At 41.7% G+C, this 21,973-nt stretch overlaps 2 protein-coding genes across 12 annotated transcripts in view; one reads left to right on the top strand and one right to left on the bottom strand.

Moving 5' to 3' along the window:
• LOC124426781 overlaps positions 1-19,027 on the top strand; it is a 37,535-nt gene extending 18,508 nt beyond the window's left edge. Inside the window, exons 2-3 of one of the 7 annotated variants that reach the window (XM_046968901.1) lie at positions 8,033-8,143; positions 17,325-17,477. In XM_046968901.1, the coding sequence (XP_046824857.1) occupies positions 8,033-8,143; positions 17,325-17,328 (115 nt within the window). In that variant the 3' untranslated portion in view covers positions 17,329-17,477. Of the gene's footprint in view, positions 1-3,081; positions 4,560-8,032; positions 8,144-12,770; positions 13,044-17,324; positions 17,478-18,842 lie in introns of those variants that run through there. The other 6 variants (XR_006942797.1, XR_006942792.1, XR_006942794.1 and 3 more) reach the window with 6 other exon arrangements.
• Positions 1-21,973, bottom strand: part of LOC124426695 (serine/threonine-protein phosphatase 4 regulatory subunit 1-like) — a 145,963-nt gene that overhangs the window by 73,575 nt on the left and 50,415 nt on the right. The gene's annotated exons all lie outside the window — the stretch shown is intronic.

Raw genomic sequence — 21,973 nt, 5'->3', positions numbered from 1 at the left:
CGTTTTCTACACTTATGCACCGCATCTTTTATCCGACAGTTGTAACGTAAAGGATAACACGTATACCCGTATTTAATGCATGTTCCGTACGTAATATAGTGTAGCGGGGCTTTCGAATGAAAAAAAAAAAAGAAAAAAAAGAAAAGAAAAAAAGAAAGAGAACAAAAAAAAAAGGAAAAAGAAATAGATTCCTACGGCAGAAATACGAGGAATGGAATCTTCTTGAGAAAATTCGTGAGTCACATTCGCGATATACGTACTAGAGAACAAACCGGTTCTTTTTACACCGTGAGAAATTATGATACGCGATGAATACCAAATGACACGTAGAGAGAGAGATAGAGAGAGAGAGAGAGAGAAAGAGAGAGAGGGGCGTAGGGGCGGGAGGGTATGTTTCCACGGAAGGACTCGAACGCGGTGATCTAGTCGTCAAAGAATCTTCTTCATTCTCTATTTCTAGTTTTTTTTATCCATTTTTTTTTTTCATTCTTTTTTCCTTTTTTTCATTCTTTTAAACTCTCGTCCATCTATTTTTTTTTCTTCCTCGTTTCATTCTCTTCCTCCTCCTCTTCCTCCTCCTTCTTCACTTCCTCCTTCTTCCTCTCTTCCTCTTTCTTTTTTCATCGAGACGATTTCGTCGCCGGTAATCCGGGATTTCTGAAATTAAAGGGACGCGCAACGACGGAGAGTAACCGTGAGAGAATTTCTCGAGATTATTGTACGGTTTATTCGTGCCGAGGAGCTCTCTCTCTCTCGCTCTGGGCCAACGAAATCTAGTCAAATGAAAATCCGTCTGGGTAGATTCAAGACGTCGTCTCTCCCTTCTCTCTCTCTCTCTCTCTCTCTCTCTCTCTCTCTCTCTCTCACAAGTAGTCGTTCTACGTCCCTCTCTTCTTCGCACAGTCCACGAACTAACTCACGGCAAGTTGGCCCCGCCGGCTGGCTTAATTGCTAATTAATTCTAATTGATAATTCCCCCGATAGCGTTAGCCGGGAAGTAATCCGAAAGCGTGTTTACGCGAAAGTTGCAACGTGCAAGCGTCGTCCGCAACCTCCTCCTCCTCATCCTCCTTTTTCTTCTCTCCTTCCCCTCTCTCCTTCTTTACTTCCTCCATTTTTTCTTTCTTTCTTTCTTTCTTTTTTCTCTTTTTATTTTATTTTATTTTATTTTTTTTTTTTTTATTAGACGCTTTTCCTTTTACCTCTTCACCGACGATCTTTTATCAAATTCATTTAATTTCTAATTTCCAAGATGATCGATCGATTTTCTATACATCACTGATCATTGAAACGATTCTGACGTACCTACGTACGTTGTCTGCGTTATCCGCCCCCCCACCCCACCCTATCCCCGTCTCCTCTCCCCCTCTCCTTCTTTTTCCGTCTCGTCGTACGAACCCATACATTTCTGAAGTCGTGGCATACATAGATATCGAATCCGCTCAGCTATGCTTTCAACACGTATACGGTGATCGGACGCGTATCAAGTTCCGGAGGAAAAGCGGAGCGGAGCGCGTGACGACGAGTAGTCGACGACGAGGAGGAAGAGCGAGCAAGCGCGTGACGTCCATCAACATGTGAGCAGTCGAGCACTATTCTCGACGTCACGTCTCACGTGACCGATCTACGTAGATACGCGTAGAAACCTATGCGCCCCGAGGTCGTTCATCGCTAACAATAATATAAGAAGTACGAGAAACTTCTCTCAAGTAATACATTCACAATAGTGATTTTTCATTTGGAACGAATGAACGTTACGAAATGATAAATACGGATATGTATTTTTTTCGTTTGTATTAAGAGGAAATCATCATCGACGAGATATTAAATGAAGTAATATTGGTACGATATATGTCGGTAAATGAATAGTTCTTTTGTTTCTTTATCACTTTATCAACGGCGAAGAAATTCTTTCAAATTGGTAAACAAAAGATTCATCGTACACCTTCGGAATTTTTTTTCTTCTTTTTTTTTTTTTTTTTTTTTTTTCGAAACTCAACGTCGTAATGTCTTAGCCTAATTAATATGATCGATCGCGAGTATCGATGAAAATAGATATAAAAATTTACTACCGTCCAATCATTTCTATCGAATAACGATTTTCTTTTAATATCGTAGAATCAATTTTCTTCTAGTATCCAAGTTATATTTATTTCCTTTTGCAAAGAAAAAGACCGTGGATATCGTGGAGTGTGACGACGACGTAAAACGTATCTATATATCGGCATTCATAACGGAGTAAGAGAGAGAGAGAGAGGGAGAGAGAGAGAGAGAGAGAGAGCGAATAGATAGAATTTTCCGCGGGCACGGGAGAGCCCCAACTCGAATCGACTTACGTACGTCGTACGTAGTAGTACTCTCTACTCCCCTTCCCGCACACCCTACTCGAGCGTAACACGCGACGTTGAAAGCCCGTGTGTGCCCGCATTTATCGCGCGCACGCAAACGCACAAAGCAAAGGATAGAGAGAAAGCGTAAGAGGGTTAGATGGGTAAGGGGGTGAGGCGGGGTCAGGCGGGGGCGCGTCGGGCAGCGCCACCCCGAATACCGGATGTGACGACACTCTTGGCGCACTTGGCCCGACGCACTCTCGAGATCTCTCTCTCTCTCTCTCTCTCTGCTTCTCTTTCTATCTGTATCTCTCTCTCTCTCCCTTTCTCTTTCTCTCTTTCTACCCCCACTCAGAGAACAGAGCTATTTACCCTGCTAGTCGGTACGATGGCCGGCAGCCGGCGCTGCGAGTTGCGGCGCTCTCTCGTTTCCTCGTTTCTCTCTCTCTCTCACTCACTCACTCACTCACTCACTCACTCACTCACTCACTCACTCCCTCACTCCCTTATCGTAATATACGCACAGACATACAAGTCTTACTACTACACTACTAGTATTACTACAATTACTACTACTACTACTACTGCTACTACTACAATTACTACTACTACTACTACTACTATTACTACACTACCACTATTACTACTACTACTACTACTACTACTACTACTACTACTACTACTACTACTACTACTACTACTACTACTACTACTACTACTACTACTACTACTACTACTACTACTACTACTACACACATACAAATGCGTTCTTCCTATCCGACCGTCAACGCGCCGGAGAATTCGCGACGAGCGCACAGTCTCGCGCGAATCCTCGCGCGCGTGGCTCCTATTTCATCGTGCTCTGAAACGCATCGTTGTCATCGTCGTCCCGCTTGCTTACTATATCCAATATTATTTTTTTCGATCATATTTTTTTATTGTTCAATTCGTATGTTAACGGTACGGCGCGTGTGTTTTTCTCGTGATATCCATCATGGTCGTCGCTTTTGTGATGATACCGTGCTGAATGTACAGGGAATGAGATCTCTTATTTGAACGAAAGAAAGATAGATAAATAGATAGATAGATAGATAGATAGACAGATAGACAGACAGACAGACAGATAGACAGAAAGACAGACGGATAGAATGTGTGAGATAGTAAGAGAGGAAAGGGGAACACATACGCGGCCATTTTAAGTGCGCCGCGCGCTAACCCACCGGGGCCACCCAGTGTGTGCGTAGAAGCGCGCGCTCTCTCGTGCGAGCACAACCGTGCTGCCACCGTCGTCGGTTCAGAACTGCGTCTCTTTGCGTGCGCAGAAGCAAGTCGCGGACAAGTACGAAAGAGCACGCACGCGTGCGCGTGCGAGCACGCGCCGAAGAATTCACGCGCTAAGAGAACGGAGAATGTGAAAACGTGTTTTCTCTATCTTTATCTCTCTTTCTCTCTCTCACTCTCTCTTTCTCTCTCTCTCTCTCTCTCTCTCTCTCTCTTTCTGTATATATATACACATTTTTATCTTTCTTTTACCTCTGATTTACTCTGAATTACTTTGTTATTCGCAAACGAGGAAAGAAATACGTACGCGTAAATACATACGCGATATGAACATTGTTGGTTGGAAAGAAATAGAGGTAGAAGAAGCGTGAAAAAAAGATAAAGAAGACGGCGGGCGGACGTACGAGCGATCCTCGCCTGCTTACTCGCTCGCCAGGAAGCGTGACGATCGGCGGAAGTGCGAAAAGAAGCGTGCTGCGCCCGCGAGAATCGACGACAATCGTTGAGTATCATCATCGACGTCGAGATGCGTTCGCATTGTCTCCTCTCGATGATCGATCGATCGCCAAGTGGTGTCTCTTATCCTTTCTCGTATGGATTTTGATCGTTCTCGGATTTTTAAATATACGATCTTTGAAATACAATGTATCTATTGTATTCTCGATAATATTTGTATATCAAATCTACACACGTACGCGAGGCGCGACGATGGGAAAGAAAAGTGACTGTGCCGGATGACGAGAAGACGTGACACGAGGGTGGCACGAAGGGGGCTACGCGATGATAACCCGCGTGGAAAAGTCGTACGAGAGAGGAGGAGTGCGTGGAAACGAGACTAAGAGAAAGAGAAAGAGAAAGAGAGAGAGAGAGAAAGAGAAAGATATGCCGCGAGAGCGTTGCGACAACGACCAGGTGGTGGAACGTGGGAAAGCCAACGTAAAAGGCAAGGTAAGGCAAACGGGAACGAGCTTACGAGCCGTCCTCCTATCATATTCGTTTCTCTCCGATTCTAAAAATCCATTATTACTATAATTATTATCGTTCGAAATGTAAGACTTGATATCAAGCTTTCATTACGTACAACAGGATTGACTCTTTTCTTTTATTTTCGAAAGTAGTCTCCTGTTATAGAGCGTAACTCTGCTTTGATGGTGGGGAAAAGAAAAAAATAAAAAGAAAGTAAAAAAGAAAAGAAAAGAAAGAAAGAGAAAAGAAAAAAGAAAGCCTACGAGCCTTTTATTTTAATCAAAATAATCGACGCGTCAGCGATTTACTAGAGTCGGCCCGCGAAAAAGCTCAATTATTGCGGGACGTATAAAGAATTGGGGGGGAAAAAACGCACCTTTGCGATCTAGACACAGATATTTGATGGAACCATGCGACAGATGCGTGAACCATTTTCCCCCGATTATCTTGTTTCTCCTTTAAACTTGTTTTTTAAGTAGAATTATATCGAGAATCACTCGAGTCTCAAATCGGACGAACCAATCGAGTTAGTTCTTTGTGTTCTTTACGCGTTCTCCTGTGTGTACACAGCGCGTGGCTTTTATTGGCCGGCGATAAGTCGCGCCGACTCGACGTTGGCGCCGATCGACCGACCGCTCGTCGTTCCCTCTCTTTCTCACTTTGTCTCGTTCTCCATCTTTCTTACTCTTTCTCTCCCTCTTTCTCTCTCTCTCTCTCTCTCTCTCTCTCTCTCTCTCTCTCTCTCTCTTTCTTGACACATTCGTAATCTTTTTCGTCTTATAGTCTTGATATATCAAGAGGACGCTCTTTTCGTTTCGCAAAGAACGTTTCCAGAGCGAAACATTTTTTTATGGTTCATTTCACGGAAATTAAATCCTCTCGTAAAGCGTCCACGTCGTTCCCATCGGAAATCGCCCTCGTTAATCGTCCGACCATATCCATAACTCGAGAATCAATATATTCTATCCCACATATTTGAGATATTCCTAGATAAATTCTCGAGTAAGGGACTCTCTCTCTTTCTCTCTCTCTCTCTCCTCTGTTCCTCTACCCTAACTTCTCGATCGTTTCCAAAGGGATAGCAGTCTCGAGATTTCGAGAGCGCGTTGTGAATCCATTTAAATTCTCTCCAACATTATTGCTGCTTTCTACAACGCTCATCGTCGTTTCGTCGAAAAGCACTCGAAGGTGAAATTTAAAAACGGAAAAGACCGTCCGACAACATGCTGCTTTGATTCTCGAATCTGCGCATTAAATAAGAACGAAGGAGAACGTGTGCCTTCTCCTCTGCAGGGAGAAGAAGAAAAGAGAGAGAGAGAGGAAGCGCCACAAAATAACTCGACGTCGACTCGCGAGTGGCTCTTTCGTCACGAGGAAAGAGGTTTTGCTCGAAATACGAAGTACGTCACGAATATACGATTCTCTCTCTCTCTTTCTCTCTCTCTCTCTCTCTCGTTCGTTCGTTCGTTCGTTCGTTCGTTCGTTCGTTCGTTCGTTCGTTCGTTCGTTCGTTCGTTCGTTCGTTCGTTCGTTCGTTCGTTCGTTCGTTCGTTCGTTCGTTCGTTCGTTCGTTCGTTCGTTCGTTCGTTCGTTCGTTCGTTCGTTCGTTCGTTCGTTCGTTCGTTCGTTCGTTCGTTCGTTCGTTCGTTCGTTCGTTCGTTCGTTCGTTCGTTCGTTCGTTCGTTCGTTCGTTCGTTCGTTCGTTCGTTCGTTCGTTCGTTCGTTCGTTCGTTCGTTCGTTCGTTCGTTCGTTCGTTCGTTCGTTCGTTCGTTCGTTCGTTCGTTCGTTCGTTCGTTCGTTCGTTCGTTCGTTCGTTCGTTCGTTCGTTCGTTCGTTCGTTCGTTCGTTCGTTCGTTCGTTCGTTCGTTCGTTCGTTCGTTCGTTCGTTCGTTCGTTCGTTCGTTCGTTCGTTCGTTCGTTCGTTCGTTCGTTCGTTCGTTCGTTCGTTCGTTCGTTCGTTCGTTCGTTCGTTCGTTCGTTCGTTCGTTCGTTTGCAAAGCCCCTTCCGCGAAAGTCAACGACGACTACGACGACGTGGGCGACGTGTTGGCTTACGTAATGGTGAGCGATAAGGCGGATAAGACTGGCGGCTTCGGACAGGGGCTACCAAAGCGGCGCCTCTATTTTCGTTAGCACGAATCACCCGCTTCTAACGCCATCGCAGTCGGCAGGAACGGCGACGAGACGCGACGACAACCTAACTGTCGCGCTTCTACTTACTTCTACGTGAGACACTTCGTTAAAATGTCATCGTCAGATTACTTTTCTCGAAATTAACTAACGGAATTTATTTTATCTACTTGTCTGATGAAACTTTTTTTTTTACAAAAAGTTTCACTCGTATTAGTTATATATATATATATAACTATTATATATATATATAACTAATAATATATATATATATATATATATATATATATATATATACGTGTTTAATCGAGAACACCATATCTTTCTTCGCGGTCGTTCCCATCGATCGTCGTCGTTGTGTTCGCCAAGGTGAAACGACCTTTCTGAGTCGGCGACCTCCATCAGTCAAGGACGTAACTTCGAAGAACGACCAGTTCTCTTAGTCTTTGTGAGACTACGAGTAATTCTGCAACGAGATTTCGAACTCGCGAAAACACGTGGATACCGTGTGGTGTGTATGTCTGTGTTTGTGTGAGAGAGAGAGAGAGAGAGAGAGAGAGAGAGAGAGAGAGAGAGAGAGAGAGAGAGAGAATCTACCGATACTCGCAGAATCGAGCATGCTTTTAAGAATCGCGTGACTCACGCTCACTTTTGCTACGAAACTGAATCAGCGACGATGATATTGGAGACGTTGCAACATTTCGCAACAAGCCATAATTCGTTCTGGCGAATCGTCCGATTTTCGCACGCTTCCGTCTCTCTCCCTTTCTCCCTCTCTCTGTCTCTCTCTCTCTCTCTCTCTCTCTCTCTCTCTCTCTCTCTCTCTCTCTCTCTCTCTCTCTTCCTCTCAATATGTTGTGTTTCGTGGATTCCTTAAAAGATTAGCAACAATCGGTCCGCGATCGATCACCTTGCTTTCTCCTATTGTTCGATCGCGTAAATAAGAATTACTTGCAGGTAAGTACGAGTTACGAGTTAATGCGTAGCTCGTCTCGACTTTCGCGTGACGATATTCTCGCGTGTTACAAATTACATACCTACGTCGTAGGTTAATGCGAGTGATCTGAACGTGAACGACAGACGAACATACTTACATATATACATACATACATATATGCATATATACATACATACATACATGCATATATACATATATATATACATATATATACATACATATATATACATATATATATATATTTATATACATATGTAACTAATTAAATATATCATATATCGAGAAACATGTTAGAAACTGATAAAATGTGTCAAAGGACGAGAAAAAATCGTGCATTCGTTTATACGCATTCGTTTCTGATCGAAGATTGGAAGAATGCTCATGCCGGTCTGCTGACGGTGGGAGGGGTCGTGGAGTCGCATGGTGGAGAGTTAAGATGGCGGCATGGATGCGAGTGCACGTGAGAAGAAACCACGCGTAACTAATATCTTACTTGCATTTCATACATTTTCGCAATCTTTTTGGTAATCTTTACTCTTTTTTTCCCCTTTCGCATGAATTGTGGCTCTTTTTCTTTCCTCTCTCTTTCTATTTTTCTCTCTCTCTCTCTCTCTCTCTCTCCTTCTCCCCTCTCTCTCTTTCTCTCTCTTCATTCTTTCTTTTTTTTCCGTATATCGATCGCTTTCCACTGGCTTTCGACCTTGAGCTTTTTTTTTCTTTTTTTTTTTTTCTTTTTCTTTTTTTCGAAGAAACGAACGCTCGTTCATCGATCGGCACAGTCTTGTATTAACCGTACCTCATTTTTTGACTTAGAAAAAATCTTTCCGAAGTACATGCACTCATAATTATCTCATTGATGTATGACGTTTAGACGCATCAATTTCTAATTACTATGTCCCTCCCCTCTCTCCTCTGTCGTCGCCATAGAGAAATACAAGATCGGAACTATCAAATTTATTTTTCCTTTTGCTTTTTGTATAAAACGATACTATCGAGGATATTGGCCATCGATTCCAAAAAAAAAAGAGAGAGAAAGAATCATTGGGAAACAGTCTTGTTTGTTGGCGCGAATCAAGCGGGGAAAAAACAATCGATAACGTTCTTATTTTGATGAATCGGCCAACGAGAAAACTCGATTCCCACATGAAACTTATTTCTGCGAAAGAAGAGAAAAGTTTGTTAACGGAACAATAACACGATGAATTTCATAGAGAGATACGAATTCAATATAGATTCAAAAATTGGGAGGAGCCATCGTTGCCTTTTTATTTTTTATTTTTTTTTTATCGAGGATACCTACGATTATTCATTGCAGTTTTGCCACTTTGCGATTTATGTCATATTATTTGCAATTTCCTGTAATCCTAAGCCTTCTTTCATCTTCTCTTTCTATTTTTCTCTGTACTCCGATACTCTTCCCACGGATGAAGAAAAATTGCATGGCCACCGTTAACGTTAGATCTCGTAGGAGCGTCGTCATCGAAATAATAGCTCCGCATATACCTGCCCGCATAGCCTGTTTAGACTCGTCGAGGGCTTAAAAGAAAACTCGCACGGCCACTTTGGCACGAGTTTATATTGATTTTCATTTTCATCCCGAGCTATTTTTAAAGGGTACCATGCTTCTCTGATAGATGTATCTCTATATCGTACACGCTTGCATTCTGTATTCAATGTGTTTTTGTTTTTGTTTTTGTTTTCTATTTTTCTTTTATCTTATTATTTTTCTGTGTAAAAAAGTATATTGAATATTTACATATGTTTTGTATATTTGATGCCTTGAGATACTTTAGAAAATACAAGAGGAAGAAAGATTTCGCCAATATTTGATGGGATATTTAAAATCTTGCGTGTGAGTTAGAAGAGAAAGAGAAAGAGAAAGAGAAAGAGAAAGAGAAATAGGATGTAACGATATTACGTGCTTATGAGCAAATTGCGAAAGGGGTGTGTCCGTAGAGCGAACGATGGCTGTCGGAAGCTGTAATGGAGATTGATGGCAAATCCCGCGAAAAAGTCGATGTTGCGAAAGTAAATTAGCACGCGGCGATTGCGTCTAAAATATTGGAATCTGCCATCGAACGGTCATCGTTCCTCTCTCTCTCTCTCTCTCTCTCTCTCTCTCTCTCTCTCTCTCTCTCTCTCTCTCTCTCTCTCTCTCTCTCTCTCTCTCTCTCTATGGCAACTCTATTCTGGTTTTCTCTTGATTGCTACCGAACAATATAGATCGAATTCTATTACCACTTCCACCAAACCTTTAATTACCCTTTCTCTATCGGGCCTCTCGATATGTTGACATTTTATAACATTTAAACCAAATCATACGGTCGACATATTCTTTGAAAGTTCATTTCCGAGAAATAATTCAAATTCGTCGAGATAAGGAAAGTCTAACAAAAAAAAAAAAAAAAAAAAAAAAAAAAAAAAAAAAAAAAGAGAAAAGAAAATAAAAAATGATTGTTAGACGCTCTATAAGTAAATTCTCTGTCGTACGTTCACATATGCATAGAATTTTTCACTAGACAGAAGCGAATATCTTTTTTATTTTTCTTATACGAACTCGAGTAATTTATCGTACCAACTTCGAGCTTCATTTTTACTATGATGTATTCGTGTGTTTTAAATAAATAAGTAAATGAATGAATGAATGAATGAATGAATGAATGAATGAATGAATAAAAGAATGAATGAATGAATTAATAAAAGAAAGATAGGAAGATAAATCAGTAAGAACACATGGGTCCCGACTTCTTCTTACTTGTCGTGCACAAACAAGTTCACATATACGTAGAAAGGGTGAAATAGAGTCACACATATATAGGGAAATTGCATTAGCGACGGTGCGAGCGAACGGTGGCGCATGAAAGCGGCATAAACGAAGCGCGCAACATTGTCGAGTGGGCGGAACGTATTTGGCTCCCGTAGGCTACTATAATCGTCCTCGCGCAGCTGACTCGTAACGCACGCGTTTCGATCGTCGACTTTCGTGTTCCATTGTTTTCCACGTGCGCGTAGGACGAAAGAGAAAAAAAAGTGAGAGTGAGAGAGTGAGGAGGGGGATAGGGGTGGAGAGAGGGTGAGAGAAGGAGGAAGAATGGGGTTGACTCTTTCGCGGTACCATTCTATTTCCGCCTGAGAAACGACCAGGGACCCCTCATTATAATACTATTAGAAGCAAAACCAACGAGACGTTATCGCCGCGATAGAGCGTATTTCGCGTTATAAAAAGACAAATAAATCTACTCCGTTTTCTTTCTTTCTTTTTTTCTCTTTTTTATATTTTTTTTTTTCTTTTTTTTTTTTTTTTTTATCATCCGAGAGAAAGAAACAGTGAGAAAGTATGATGCGCTTCGTCAATATAACAATGTGTTTTGTGCTAAAGGAGAAATTTTTTAACGGCAGCTGCCGTAAAGTGTCGTCTTTCCCGTGAAAGACCGCGCGTTGTCAGCGAAGCGAGACAGTTGTTTTGTTGCGGTCAAAAATTATATTTCGGATCCGCGAGCAAAACTCGCCTGCCACATGTCGTAGGTAAGATATAAGGTATACGCGTTACGCTTCAGGTGTACCGACCCTTAATAAGCCTTCCTTTCTTTTCCTCTATCCTCCATTTTTTCTTATTCTTCTTCGTTTTCTCCTTCTTCTTTTTCTTCTTTTTCTTTATCTGGTTCTTTATCTTTTTCTTCTTTTTCTTTTCAATGTACGAATCTTCCTTCCCCCTTCAATCATTTTTTTTTTTTTTTTGATAAACCTCGGAACAAAAGATTAGAATCTTCTCTCAAGAGATTAGAATTTTCCCTTCGTTATTATACGAGAGACGCGTCATCATCCTCGTCGTCATCTTCGACGTTGTCGTTCTTGTCCTCGTTGTCATCGACGTCATCGTCGTCATCATCGTCATCGTCATCGTTATCGTTATTGTCGAAAGGCAGCACCTACTACCGAGGGAAACCCAACGAAGGTGCAGGTGGCTTGTATGTCAAGAAGATGAAGTCTCGCGTCATGGAACAATGGGTTGTGACATGCGCGCCAGGAAGCGTGCATGTCTTACTTCCGGTGACTCGCCGTTTAATTGATTCTCAACCACCCCTTTTCGTCTTCGGTCTTCAACGTCTTCCATCGAGTCTGACATCGTTCGTTGTTGTTCTCGTCGTCGTCGTCGTCGTCGTCGTCGTCGTCGTCGTCGTCGTCGTCGTCGGGAGAACAGATCGTAGATAACATGTTACCGAATGTCATTGATTTCAAACAAAACTTTTCTTATCTCCAAAATGAAAATATATAGAAAGATTATTTTCTTTAACGGAAGAAATGAACGAAAAAGGAAATAACACCAAAAAAAAAAAGGATATAGATACGGTGTAATAGCGAGGAGGGTATACTTACGTAGAACCCGATAACGCAGAGTTTGTTTTGGTGCGTGACTACGCGACGATGACAACAACGATGACGACGCGGACGAGGAGAAAGCGGGGAGGAGGGAGGAGGATACGGTGGCCCGTACCAGGCACGCAAATTCACGCATAAACACGTTGCACGCACGAAAAAGCGTCACTGCGTGCACGCACGGTTATCCACCCCCGCTCCTCTCTCTCTCTCTCTCTCTCTCTTCTACCCCAAGAAAGATAGAGTACCGATAGCTGTAACGCCATCGTGATTTAGGGGTCGCTATGGTGCTGCGATTCAGAAACAAGAGTTCGTTGAACTCTCTTCCTTCTCTTTCTCCTCTTGCTTCTCTCTCTCTCTCTCTCTCTCTCTCTGACGCATATATTCATGTTCACACACACACACACACACACGCGCATGCATTATTCGTAACCGAGACTAGATCTAGTTACGTACGCATAAAGCGCGAACGTCCGACAGAGAGTAGATTGTAATTATCGTAATTATTGATTGATTTTAGTTATTAGTTCCGATCGAAAAGAAAAATATCATTCCATTATAACGAATAAATTATTAATTAGTTTAATTTTTAATATTGCCATTGATTTCCGATTTTGTTGATTGGATCTTCGATGATAATTAATATATTAGAAAAGATTAGAATTAGAAGAGAAGTTCTTAAGATACATTTTGTAGGATGAATAACGGGCAATGCACTCGGTTGCAGTCAAGTGGCAGATTGTAAACATCCGGTACCCGATGCAAATCCGTGTACAGCGACGACGAAGACGAAGACGAAGACGACGACGACGACTGTTGGCTGCGGCGGTCATCGCCGCCGGCGACATGCGCCATTGCATATTCGAGCATTTTTATTTCGTCCTTTTACGTACTCGTCGATTCTTTCCTCGGCTATGCAAAACGATACCCATAAATTCAATCGGTAATCATTGTACATAAATTTTAAAGGTAAATATACTTATACCTATATATACACAGACAGTCCGGTGTTATTTTTAAATATCTATTACCAAAAATTCGTTCTGAAACTTTACTGATTATAATTATTTATGATTAGCTAACGAGGAATGCAACGCTTACGATCATATTTTGAAATTATTTAATAATGGCTTCGTATCATCGGCCACCTGGTAGTACCGTACACACAAACACGAATGAACTATGGTGTTATAAATTCGGTAGAAAATCATACGCTTCTAAGAAGCACGACCGAAAATACTCTACCAACATTATGCTTCTTGGTTACTTCCTGGATTTCATCGATATCTTGCTTCTACCAAAAGCTTTCTCTCTCTCTCTCTCTCTCTCTCTCTCTCTCTCTCTCTCTCTCTTTTTGTTTCAAAGAAACGAATAATCGACTCTAACTTGTAACGCAACCTGCACTTAATATATGTAGAATCACGAAACTATTTACGCGACTAGTTAAATTAATTGAACGTGAACTAATCTTGTAGAATGATGGATTCGAGTAAATAAATATAAATATTCTGTAAGATTCTTCGTTCTTCCACTCGTGGAATATAAAGAGACATTCTAAGGCATGTGGCAATAAAAAGAGAGGGGAAAATAATGTCAAGACTATTTGTGTTTTTAAAAAGGACGGTCTAAGGGCATTTGACGAATGCGAGATATCGAGAGTTGCGCGAGTTATTAAGAAAATACCACGAATAGTGTAAAGTTTAGTTATTTTCAAGAATTTCATTTTATTTATTTTTATATATATATTTATTTATTCATTTCTTTTTTTTTCTTTTTCCATATAAATACCACTTTAAATGATATACCAGTTTACCAATTATAGATAATCTTTAAAAAAACAATTTGCGTTTTTAATAGTTATTATACCCAGCTTATCCCGCATATATTTCTTTTTTCAAAATTATAATCAAATCATAAATGTATATTATATCGATTGAAAACTGCTTCGTACGCTTAACACTCGATATAAAAAAGAAAACAAAATCGAATATTCGAAAAAAAAAAAAAAAGAAAATAAATAAATATTAAAATATATGTTTAATTCTGTATAGTGTAGCTTCGTAAAATTATAGCGTCGAGCAAGAAGATCGTTGCAATGAATGGAAAATGGCGGTGAGCAGCAAAATGGCCGTTCTCAGAAGCGTGAATGTAATTCTCTACGCTATCGACCTCTGCGCAGTACAACGACGATCCAATCCAACTTATCGTCGCATTAATTAACCAGTTGTGACCTCGGGCATACAGTCTTCTCCCCTCCACTTTTGTCTTTATCTTTATCTTACCGGTTTTATCTACCTCGAAATAAGTTAAACGACGAGGAGAAAACGTTCGGTTTGTTTTAAGGCTATGGCGTAACGCGCACACTCACTCTCTTGCGTATCAATGGCGACTCCGTCCGGTATTCTACTTTCCGATCGTATTTCCTTACTAATCCGTATCTTCTAATATTCGTTTCTATGTTTTTCATTTCTACGTTTATCCAACGTATGCATATTAACAATATTGTCAATTTTATTTATATTGTCGCTATTATTTATAGACAAATTACTTTTTATCGATCGATATATATATATATATATATATATATATATATATTCTCGGTTCGAACATTTGTTTATTAATTATTAAAACAAAAAAAAGAAATCTAACGATTTAAAATAATACGAAGAAACAATTATTTAATAATTTAATCTAATTACTTGCTTCGCGATCTAATTATTTACTTGAAGGAAAAAATTACAAGTGCACTTTATCGTGATATTAGGCGACTTCCGTGGGCTAAGAATAATCGACTCGTGTTCTGATATTCGATACAACATTTCAAAATCTTTGCGCAAAAACTTCGGTACGTTCCACGTACATACCGTGATCTCGATATTTAAACCTCTGAATTCTCTCAAGACTGTTTACCACGCATTTGGCAGAATGCCTGCGATAAATTATAGAAACAAGGGTTAGCTTCGCATACGAGTTCTCTACGCCGCATAGGTTTCTAGGTCCTCGTGATTCTTATTGGACTACTCATCGTTTTAATTTTATATTGTAGTTTGTCGTTGAGAACGATCAAAGATTTTCATTATTAATCGTGTTTACTTTTTCTCTCTCTTTCTCTCTCTCTTTCTCTCTCTCTCTCTCTCTCTCTCTCTCTCTCTCTCTCTCTCTCTCTCTCTCTCTCTCTCTTCTATTCTCCGCTTCCTTTCTCACACGAACACGTTAGTATACCAATGTACCTTCCGCCCTTTGAATTCTTAAGAGCGTACTCGACACTTGGAAAGATGGCTCTGAGCGTTCAATGAGGCCAATACCGCGAAAGTGCCGTCCTTAACGAGGTTACAGGGTACTCTTACTGTCTCGTTCCCTTCTTACTCAGCGTTCACCAGGGGTGGTTGATTTGGGCGCGAAATTGCCCGACAAAATCAAATTTCATTTTGCCGGAGGCGTGTCTGGACAATCGAGCAAGCAAGTGGCCAACGGTCAATCTGACTATCTCGTCAACCAATTTTGCGCGGTGATTACTTTGCTCTCGCTTCTGCTTCAGCTCGAGCGAGTAGTCTCGCGTTGTTTAACTCGTCCCGCAAGATGTTGAGATAGGCGTCTTTCCTTTTGCCTTTTTTTTTTTCCTTTCGTTCTTTTCTTATCCTTCGTGGCGTCTTTAAGATCGTAACTTATAGTCGCGCTAAAAGCACACGTTTAACGAGAATAGTTTAGCACGGCGTCGTGCACTTCTAAGCGCCGCTAATAAATTAATCTTTCTTTATCAAAGCGACGCCCCGTGAATCGTTTATCTTTGAATATTTTGTTATTACAAATCACGTTGGTAATTTGCAGATGCGTAAATACGCTCCTAACGTCTCTATACTTGTCTAACACCTGTATACGTATACCTCTCTTGATCTTTGAAATATATGTTTATAGGTATGCTTAAGCAAAATCGATAGGTTCGAAAAATCGGATCGTACGTTTCTCTTGTCATAATTTCTGACCGCGCGTGAACGAACAAGAGAAAGAGAAGAAGAGAGAGAGAGAGAGAGAGAGAGAGAGAGAGAGAGAGAGAGAGAGAGAGAGAGAGAGAGAGAGAGAAAAGCAAGATTGGGTCCAAGTTCATAAGAATTCCTGGAAAGGCGGCGTTCTTCCTTGGGCCTCTTTCATCTGGACCGCGGCCCACTTGGATCTTTAATATCTCTTCTACTCTTCTTTTCTCTTCTTCACGCGCTTCACGCCCTTCCTTCTTTCTTTCTCTTACTAGCCAATTAACATGTACACCATAAATGTACTCCTTTGATTATTCTCATGTTAGTGTCACGTTATTGGAAATATATATCCGTTTTATCCGTTAAAAATCGCAAATATTTCATTCGATGAAGTTAAATGCATTCAAATTAATTTCTATTCAAAGTAAAATCATATCGATGAATAGAAAGAGAACTTTTGATATGGTTTCTTTATTTTATGTATTATTTGCAACGATAATCGGTTAAATCTTTTTTTTTTTTCTTAAATTAAAAAATTAAATTTTTTTTCTTTTTTTTCTTTCCTCTTTCTGAATAATTTGATTCATATTAAATAACGAATGATTTATACGTTTCTCGAATTTCGAAATATGAAGTTTCATTTTCGAAAATCGTCGTTATCGTCGACGCCATTGACGAACAAATCGATCGAGACCGCGATTGTGATTAATTAACACGTCGAAGCTGTTCGGGCACGATCGTCCAAATCGAAACCAGCGACGTCCTTCTCGCGACGTAATCAAATTTCGTATGGAAAGAGCTCGGCAACTGTGAACCACCAGCGCGTGTTTTAATTCGGTCGTGTAGTTCGAAAATTTTTTAGATCGTGAAACACAGTCGAATTTATACATTTCGGTATTCGTGCACAGTATCCATACACGAATACCGCCTTCCTTCATCGTTCTGTTAACTCATGCATCGAAATGTCTCTTTCGAAATAAATTGATACGTTTTGTTCCCGCGAAAGTAAAAAAGCTTTTCTTCTTTCAGTAACGTTAATTTTTTTTTTTTTTTTTTTTTTTTTTTTTTTTTTTTTTTTTTTTTTTTTTTTTTTTACCAATATCGACTAATTTTTTTTTCTTTTGTTTTATCTTTTGTTTACCACGAAATAATTCCCTTTGTAAGTTTTATCACGAATTTCAATACATCCTTTACGAAATCATGAAGAGATAGATAAAAAAGAAAAGAATAAAACTACTTTCAAACGTAAATTAAATCTATCATATTATTCAATTGTCAATCCATTGACATCAGATTCTCTTTGATTTCAGGTAAGTTTCTCTCTGTGGATGCTGACATTGATGCGCGCCGGGGGTTGTATAATAATAAGAGTCACGCGAGAGTTTGGTGAGTCGATTAAAGAAAAAAAAAAACATCGATTAAGGATAAAGAATAAAAAAGAAAAGGAGAAAAAGAAAAATTAATGTACGTAGATAAAACGTCAAGATGAAACGTAGCATTAGAGCCATCTTTAAAAGGAACAAGGAATGCGTAAGATGATTATTCGGTATCTTCGACCGAAAACGAAAACGAAAACGATATCGATATCTATATCGATAAAGAGGGGTCGGTGTGGCCGTGATCGATGAGAAGCGCGGTGCGTTTGAACGAGGAAATGATTCCTCCGCTTGTATGTACGCGCGCACGAAGAGAAACCTACGACGCAGTTGCGCGTACCTACCGCGGGCGCAACTGCGTCGTTCGTATAAGGATAAGAGAGGCGGGAGGAAGAGGAGGCGCGTGGAACGGCGCCGGAGGGGGAAGGAGCAAGCAGAAAGAGGAGAGAAAGAGAAAGAGAGAGAATGAGAGAGGAGAAGCTTGTGCGCGACTCTGTGGAAGCTACGGCGTGTGGTCACGTGGTATAGCGCGTTCGTCGTGTCTCGCGTCCCTCTTTAACGCGCTAGCGCGCGTATGCGTGTGTTCACCGGTAGCGTTCGTTGTGTGTATCTTTATGTCTCTCACTTCATATATATATACATATACATATGTATACATATATATATATAAAAAGATATATATATATAAATGTATGTATATGAATGTATGGGTGTAAATAGGTATACGTGTGTACGTATGTGTATTGCGCGCGCGCGCGCAAAGGGTCGGGAGTGCCCGTTGGAGAGGAGTGGTATGCGGCAAACGTTTTCCTTGGTTCCCACGGAGCGACGCCTCCCTCTCTTTCCTTTCTCGCTCTTCTTTTCTCTTCTCTTCTCTTCTCTTCTCTTCTCTTCACTTCTCTTCTCTTCTCTTCTCTTCTCTTCTCTTCTCTTCTCTTCTCTTCTCTTCTCTTCTCTTCTCTTCTCTTCCCTTCTTTTCTTTTCTCTTCTCTTCTCTTCTCTTCTCTTCTCTTCTTCTTCTTCTTCTTCTTCTTCTTCTTCTTCTTCTCTTCTCTTCTCTTCTCTTCTCTTCTCTTCTCTTCTTTTCTCTTCTCTTCTCTTGTCTTTCTCTCTTACTCGTACGCGAGCGCGTACACCCGCGCGCCCACTCACGAGTAAAGTACTCGCACGTACGCGCACCTACACAAACGGAATGAGTCCCTGCTCCGAAAGCATCGACATCTTTCTCTCTTTCTCTCACTCTCTCACTCTTTAAAGAAAAGGTGGAAAGAGTGGAAAGGGAAGCGAAGGGAGGGGGGTCACCGATACCGCTGGATCGTCTGAGATGCTGCTGCTGTCGTGAACGAGAAAAAGACGGTGCGATCTCTGAGATTCTTCTCTCTCTCTCTCTCTCTCTCTCTCTCTCTCTCTTTTTCTCTCTCTCCGATCTTCTTTCCTTTCTCTCTTTCTCAGGCAACACATTAGGAAGTGGAAGAGAGAGCATGCACCTTCTACCATTGCTCCTTACACGATCTCCGCGCGTGCGATGTACTTACGTGAGAAGCGGGACGAGTGGCAAGTTTGGATATGCATGTAGGTGTGTATATACATATATGCATATATATATATATATATATATATATATATATATATATGGATGGCTGTAGAAGAGAGAGTGTCCTGGTCCTTATTTTTATCTTCTTTCTCTCTCCATCTACCATGTTTGACGTACCATGGAGGCAAATATCGGAATCTTGTCATCGAATATTTGTAGGTTGGAAATCGAAGAGCCGTCATGTCTACCCTTACCCCCAGAATATTTCCATTTGATAAAATAGATATTATTATTTATTATTTATAAAAAAGATCTTTCATTGACGTGATAGTAATTCTAGATTCAGATTACATAGAGGTACGATGATTCGTGGTATAGTAAGGTCATAGACAGTAGATGGTCACGTAGACGGAATACCAAGGTGGTACACTTTGGAATTGGCCTGTAACAGGCACGGCGGTATTCGAGATTCGTAGAGAAACTCGCGGAGTAACCTGGAGACATCCTCCTGGAAGAGCACGAGCATTTTCCTCCTGCCACTTCCTGTCTCCTTTCGTCGGTCCTTGGCCTCCTCGTACCCTTCCAAAACTGCTGCCCTCACATCGACGACATTCTCTCACGTGTCGCACGTTCGCGTCGCCTCGTTCCAAGTAAACGCCAAGAAGGAGAAAGAAAGGAACGTCGATCGAGATCATCGTCGGTTGATTCCGATCGATTCTCGGACGTTCCCCTCGGAGAAGGCGAGGAATATGAATTTTTTTTACAAATTTTTCATTTGTAAACATAAACATCATAGATTACAGGACAACGAAAGAATCCTAAAAGGAAGCGTTGCTCTTTTATGGAACGCGCTCTACGCGGAATATGGAACTTCACCGTGGAATTTCGAGGAAGTTTAGGAGAGAAAGAAAGAAAGATAGAGAATAAGAAAAAGAAAGAAAGAGGGAGAGGGAGGGAGAAAGAAAGAAAGAGAGACCGAGGAGGCAGCAGAAAAGTGACGCGGTCAGTGGTAGTGGGGTGGCTGTCGTTTGGTTCCTGGTGTTTTTGCTGCATACTCCGATGCTCAAGGAGTAGCTCTACCTACTCGGTCTCTCGTACCAAAAGGGCAGCACACCTTGGTTGGCCATTGGCTCTCTCGTCTGTCCTCGTCGCGCTCACTCGAAAAACGCGCCGCGCGCGCTTAGCCTCTTCTTCTCTGCTCTCTTCATCTCTTTTCCTTCTCTTTTCATCGGCGCGGGGTTCTCCAGTGTTCCACATAAATACACAAATACCCTGACACGAGCTCGCGCGCGACGCATATATACCGGGACCACGGCCGCATTCCATGACCCCCCCCCTCCTCCCTTTCCCTCTCACTTCTGTGTCGTTCCTCCCTCCTTTTGCGTGCCATTACCACCACCATCATCTCCATCACCACTACACTACCGTCGTCGAACCTTGTGCTGTGTCTACACAAACATGCTTACACATACATAGATACACAAAAACGTGCGCTCGAGCTCAGGCACACATACACGTACACATAGGTACAGCAACAGTAGGGCCCATCTTCGCGCGGCCCTTTACCTCTCTCTCGAGCCGTCTTCGGCGCACGCGGCGCCACCGGATGCCTTCCTACCGAGTCCTCTTCCATCCACCTCCTTCTACTCGCCTTCCCCATACTCCTCCATGCGCCCAGCACGCATACGCGCGAGGCTCAGCACCAGCATTGCCACGGAACGTGTGTACACACCGACGAGCACGAATATTTTGTTTACTTCGCTCCTAGTTCTTTGAATTTTGCGCCGGCAGCGCTGGGCCCTTCTCCTCCTTTTACTAACTCTTCTTCTTCTTCTTCTTCTTCTACTTCTTAGTCTTCTTTTTCTTCGTTCCTCTTTTCTCTCCTCATTCGCTCTCCTCTTTGTAGATCCCTCCTTCTCGTTCTCTCTCTCTCTCTCTCTCTCTCTCTCTCTCTCTCTCTCTCTCTCTCTCTCTCTCCCTCCCTCTTTTTCTACACCCATTTTCGCAGTTCCACCTTCCTCCTGCGTTTCTTCGTGTACTTCTCCTTTTTTCTTCCTCTTTCGCGCTTCTCTTTTTCTCCTTATTCCTCCTTCGGCCAAGGTGCGTTCCTCACGGCGCACTGCACCCTTAACGGGCCCCGCGGGTCTTCGCTCCTCTTGCAGTATTCCCGTATACCTGCGTACCACCGACCGGCCGGGCCTGTATATGTGTGTTTCTCTCTCTCTCTCTCTCTCTCTCTCCTTTTTAACGCAGCAAAGGATCGACGAAGCGCTTCTTCTGCATACGCACGAACGTCCATAGCCAGAAGGGCTTTATGAGGAGTGCAGCCCTGTTGTGTTGTTGCTCAAGAGAGAGACAGAGAGATACATACTCTTATATGCATACACTTTCGTCTCGCGATCGGTCTTTCGAAGCCTTTCCTTAGACGACACCGATCGAAGACGAAGCGTGAGAGAGAGAGAGAGAGAGAGAGAGAGAGAGAGAGAGAGAGAGCGGAGGGAGGGAGAGAAGGAGAGAGAAGTTTTGGGGTGCGGCATGAGAGACCCGAAATTACGAGTCACGACACGCGAAAGAGCTCTGCGTTGGAAGGAGATCCTCCTATGGGCAACGATCTTCGGATCGGCACATTTCAAATCGTTCGTCAACCTGTCTCGAGTTCTTCCCTAATATATATATATAAATAAAAAAAAAAAGAAAAAAAGAAAAGAAAAAAAAAGAAACAGAAACAAAAAGAAAGAAAACCGAAAAAGAGCAGACGCTTTTGACTTTTGAAATATTCATGACGTGGAGATAAAAACAAAACGGGTGAGAGAGTAAGGGGGGACCGAGGAGGAAGAGGAGAAGATAAAGAAGTTCATATTCCTTCGGGAGAGTTGGTTTTACGCGTGAGATTCGTTGTCACGGACAAGGTCTCTGTAAATGACTGCAAAGGGCGCATAACAACCATCACCGGCACTACTACCATCATCATCGCCACCATCGCTATCACCACTTCCACCATTCTCATAACCGTTTCACCCGTAGACCATTTTCGTGTAAGTGTGCACTT

The sequence above is a fragment of the Vespa crabro genome, chromosome 1 (assembly GCF_910589235.1).
Source record: "Vespa crabro chromosome 1, iyVesCrab1.2, whole genome shotgun sequence".
NCBI classification, from domain to species: Eukaryota; Metazoa; Arthropoda; class Insecta; order Hymenoptera; family Vespidae; genus Vespa; species Vespa crabro.
This window is presented reverse-complemented; position numbering and strand designations above follow the sequence as displayed.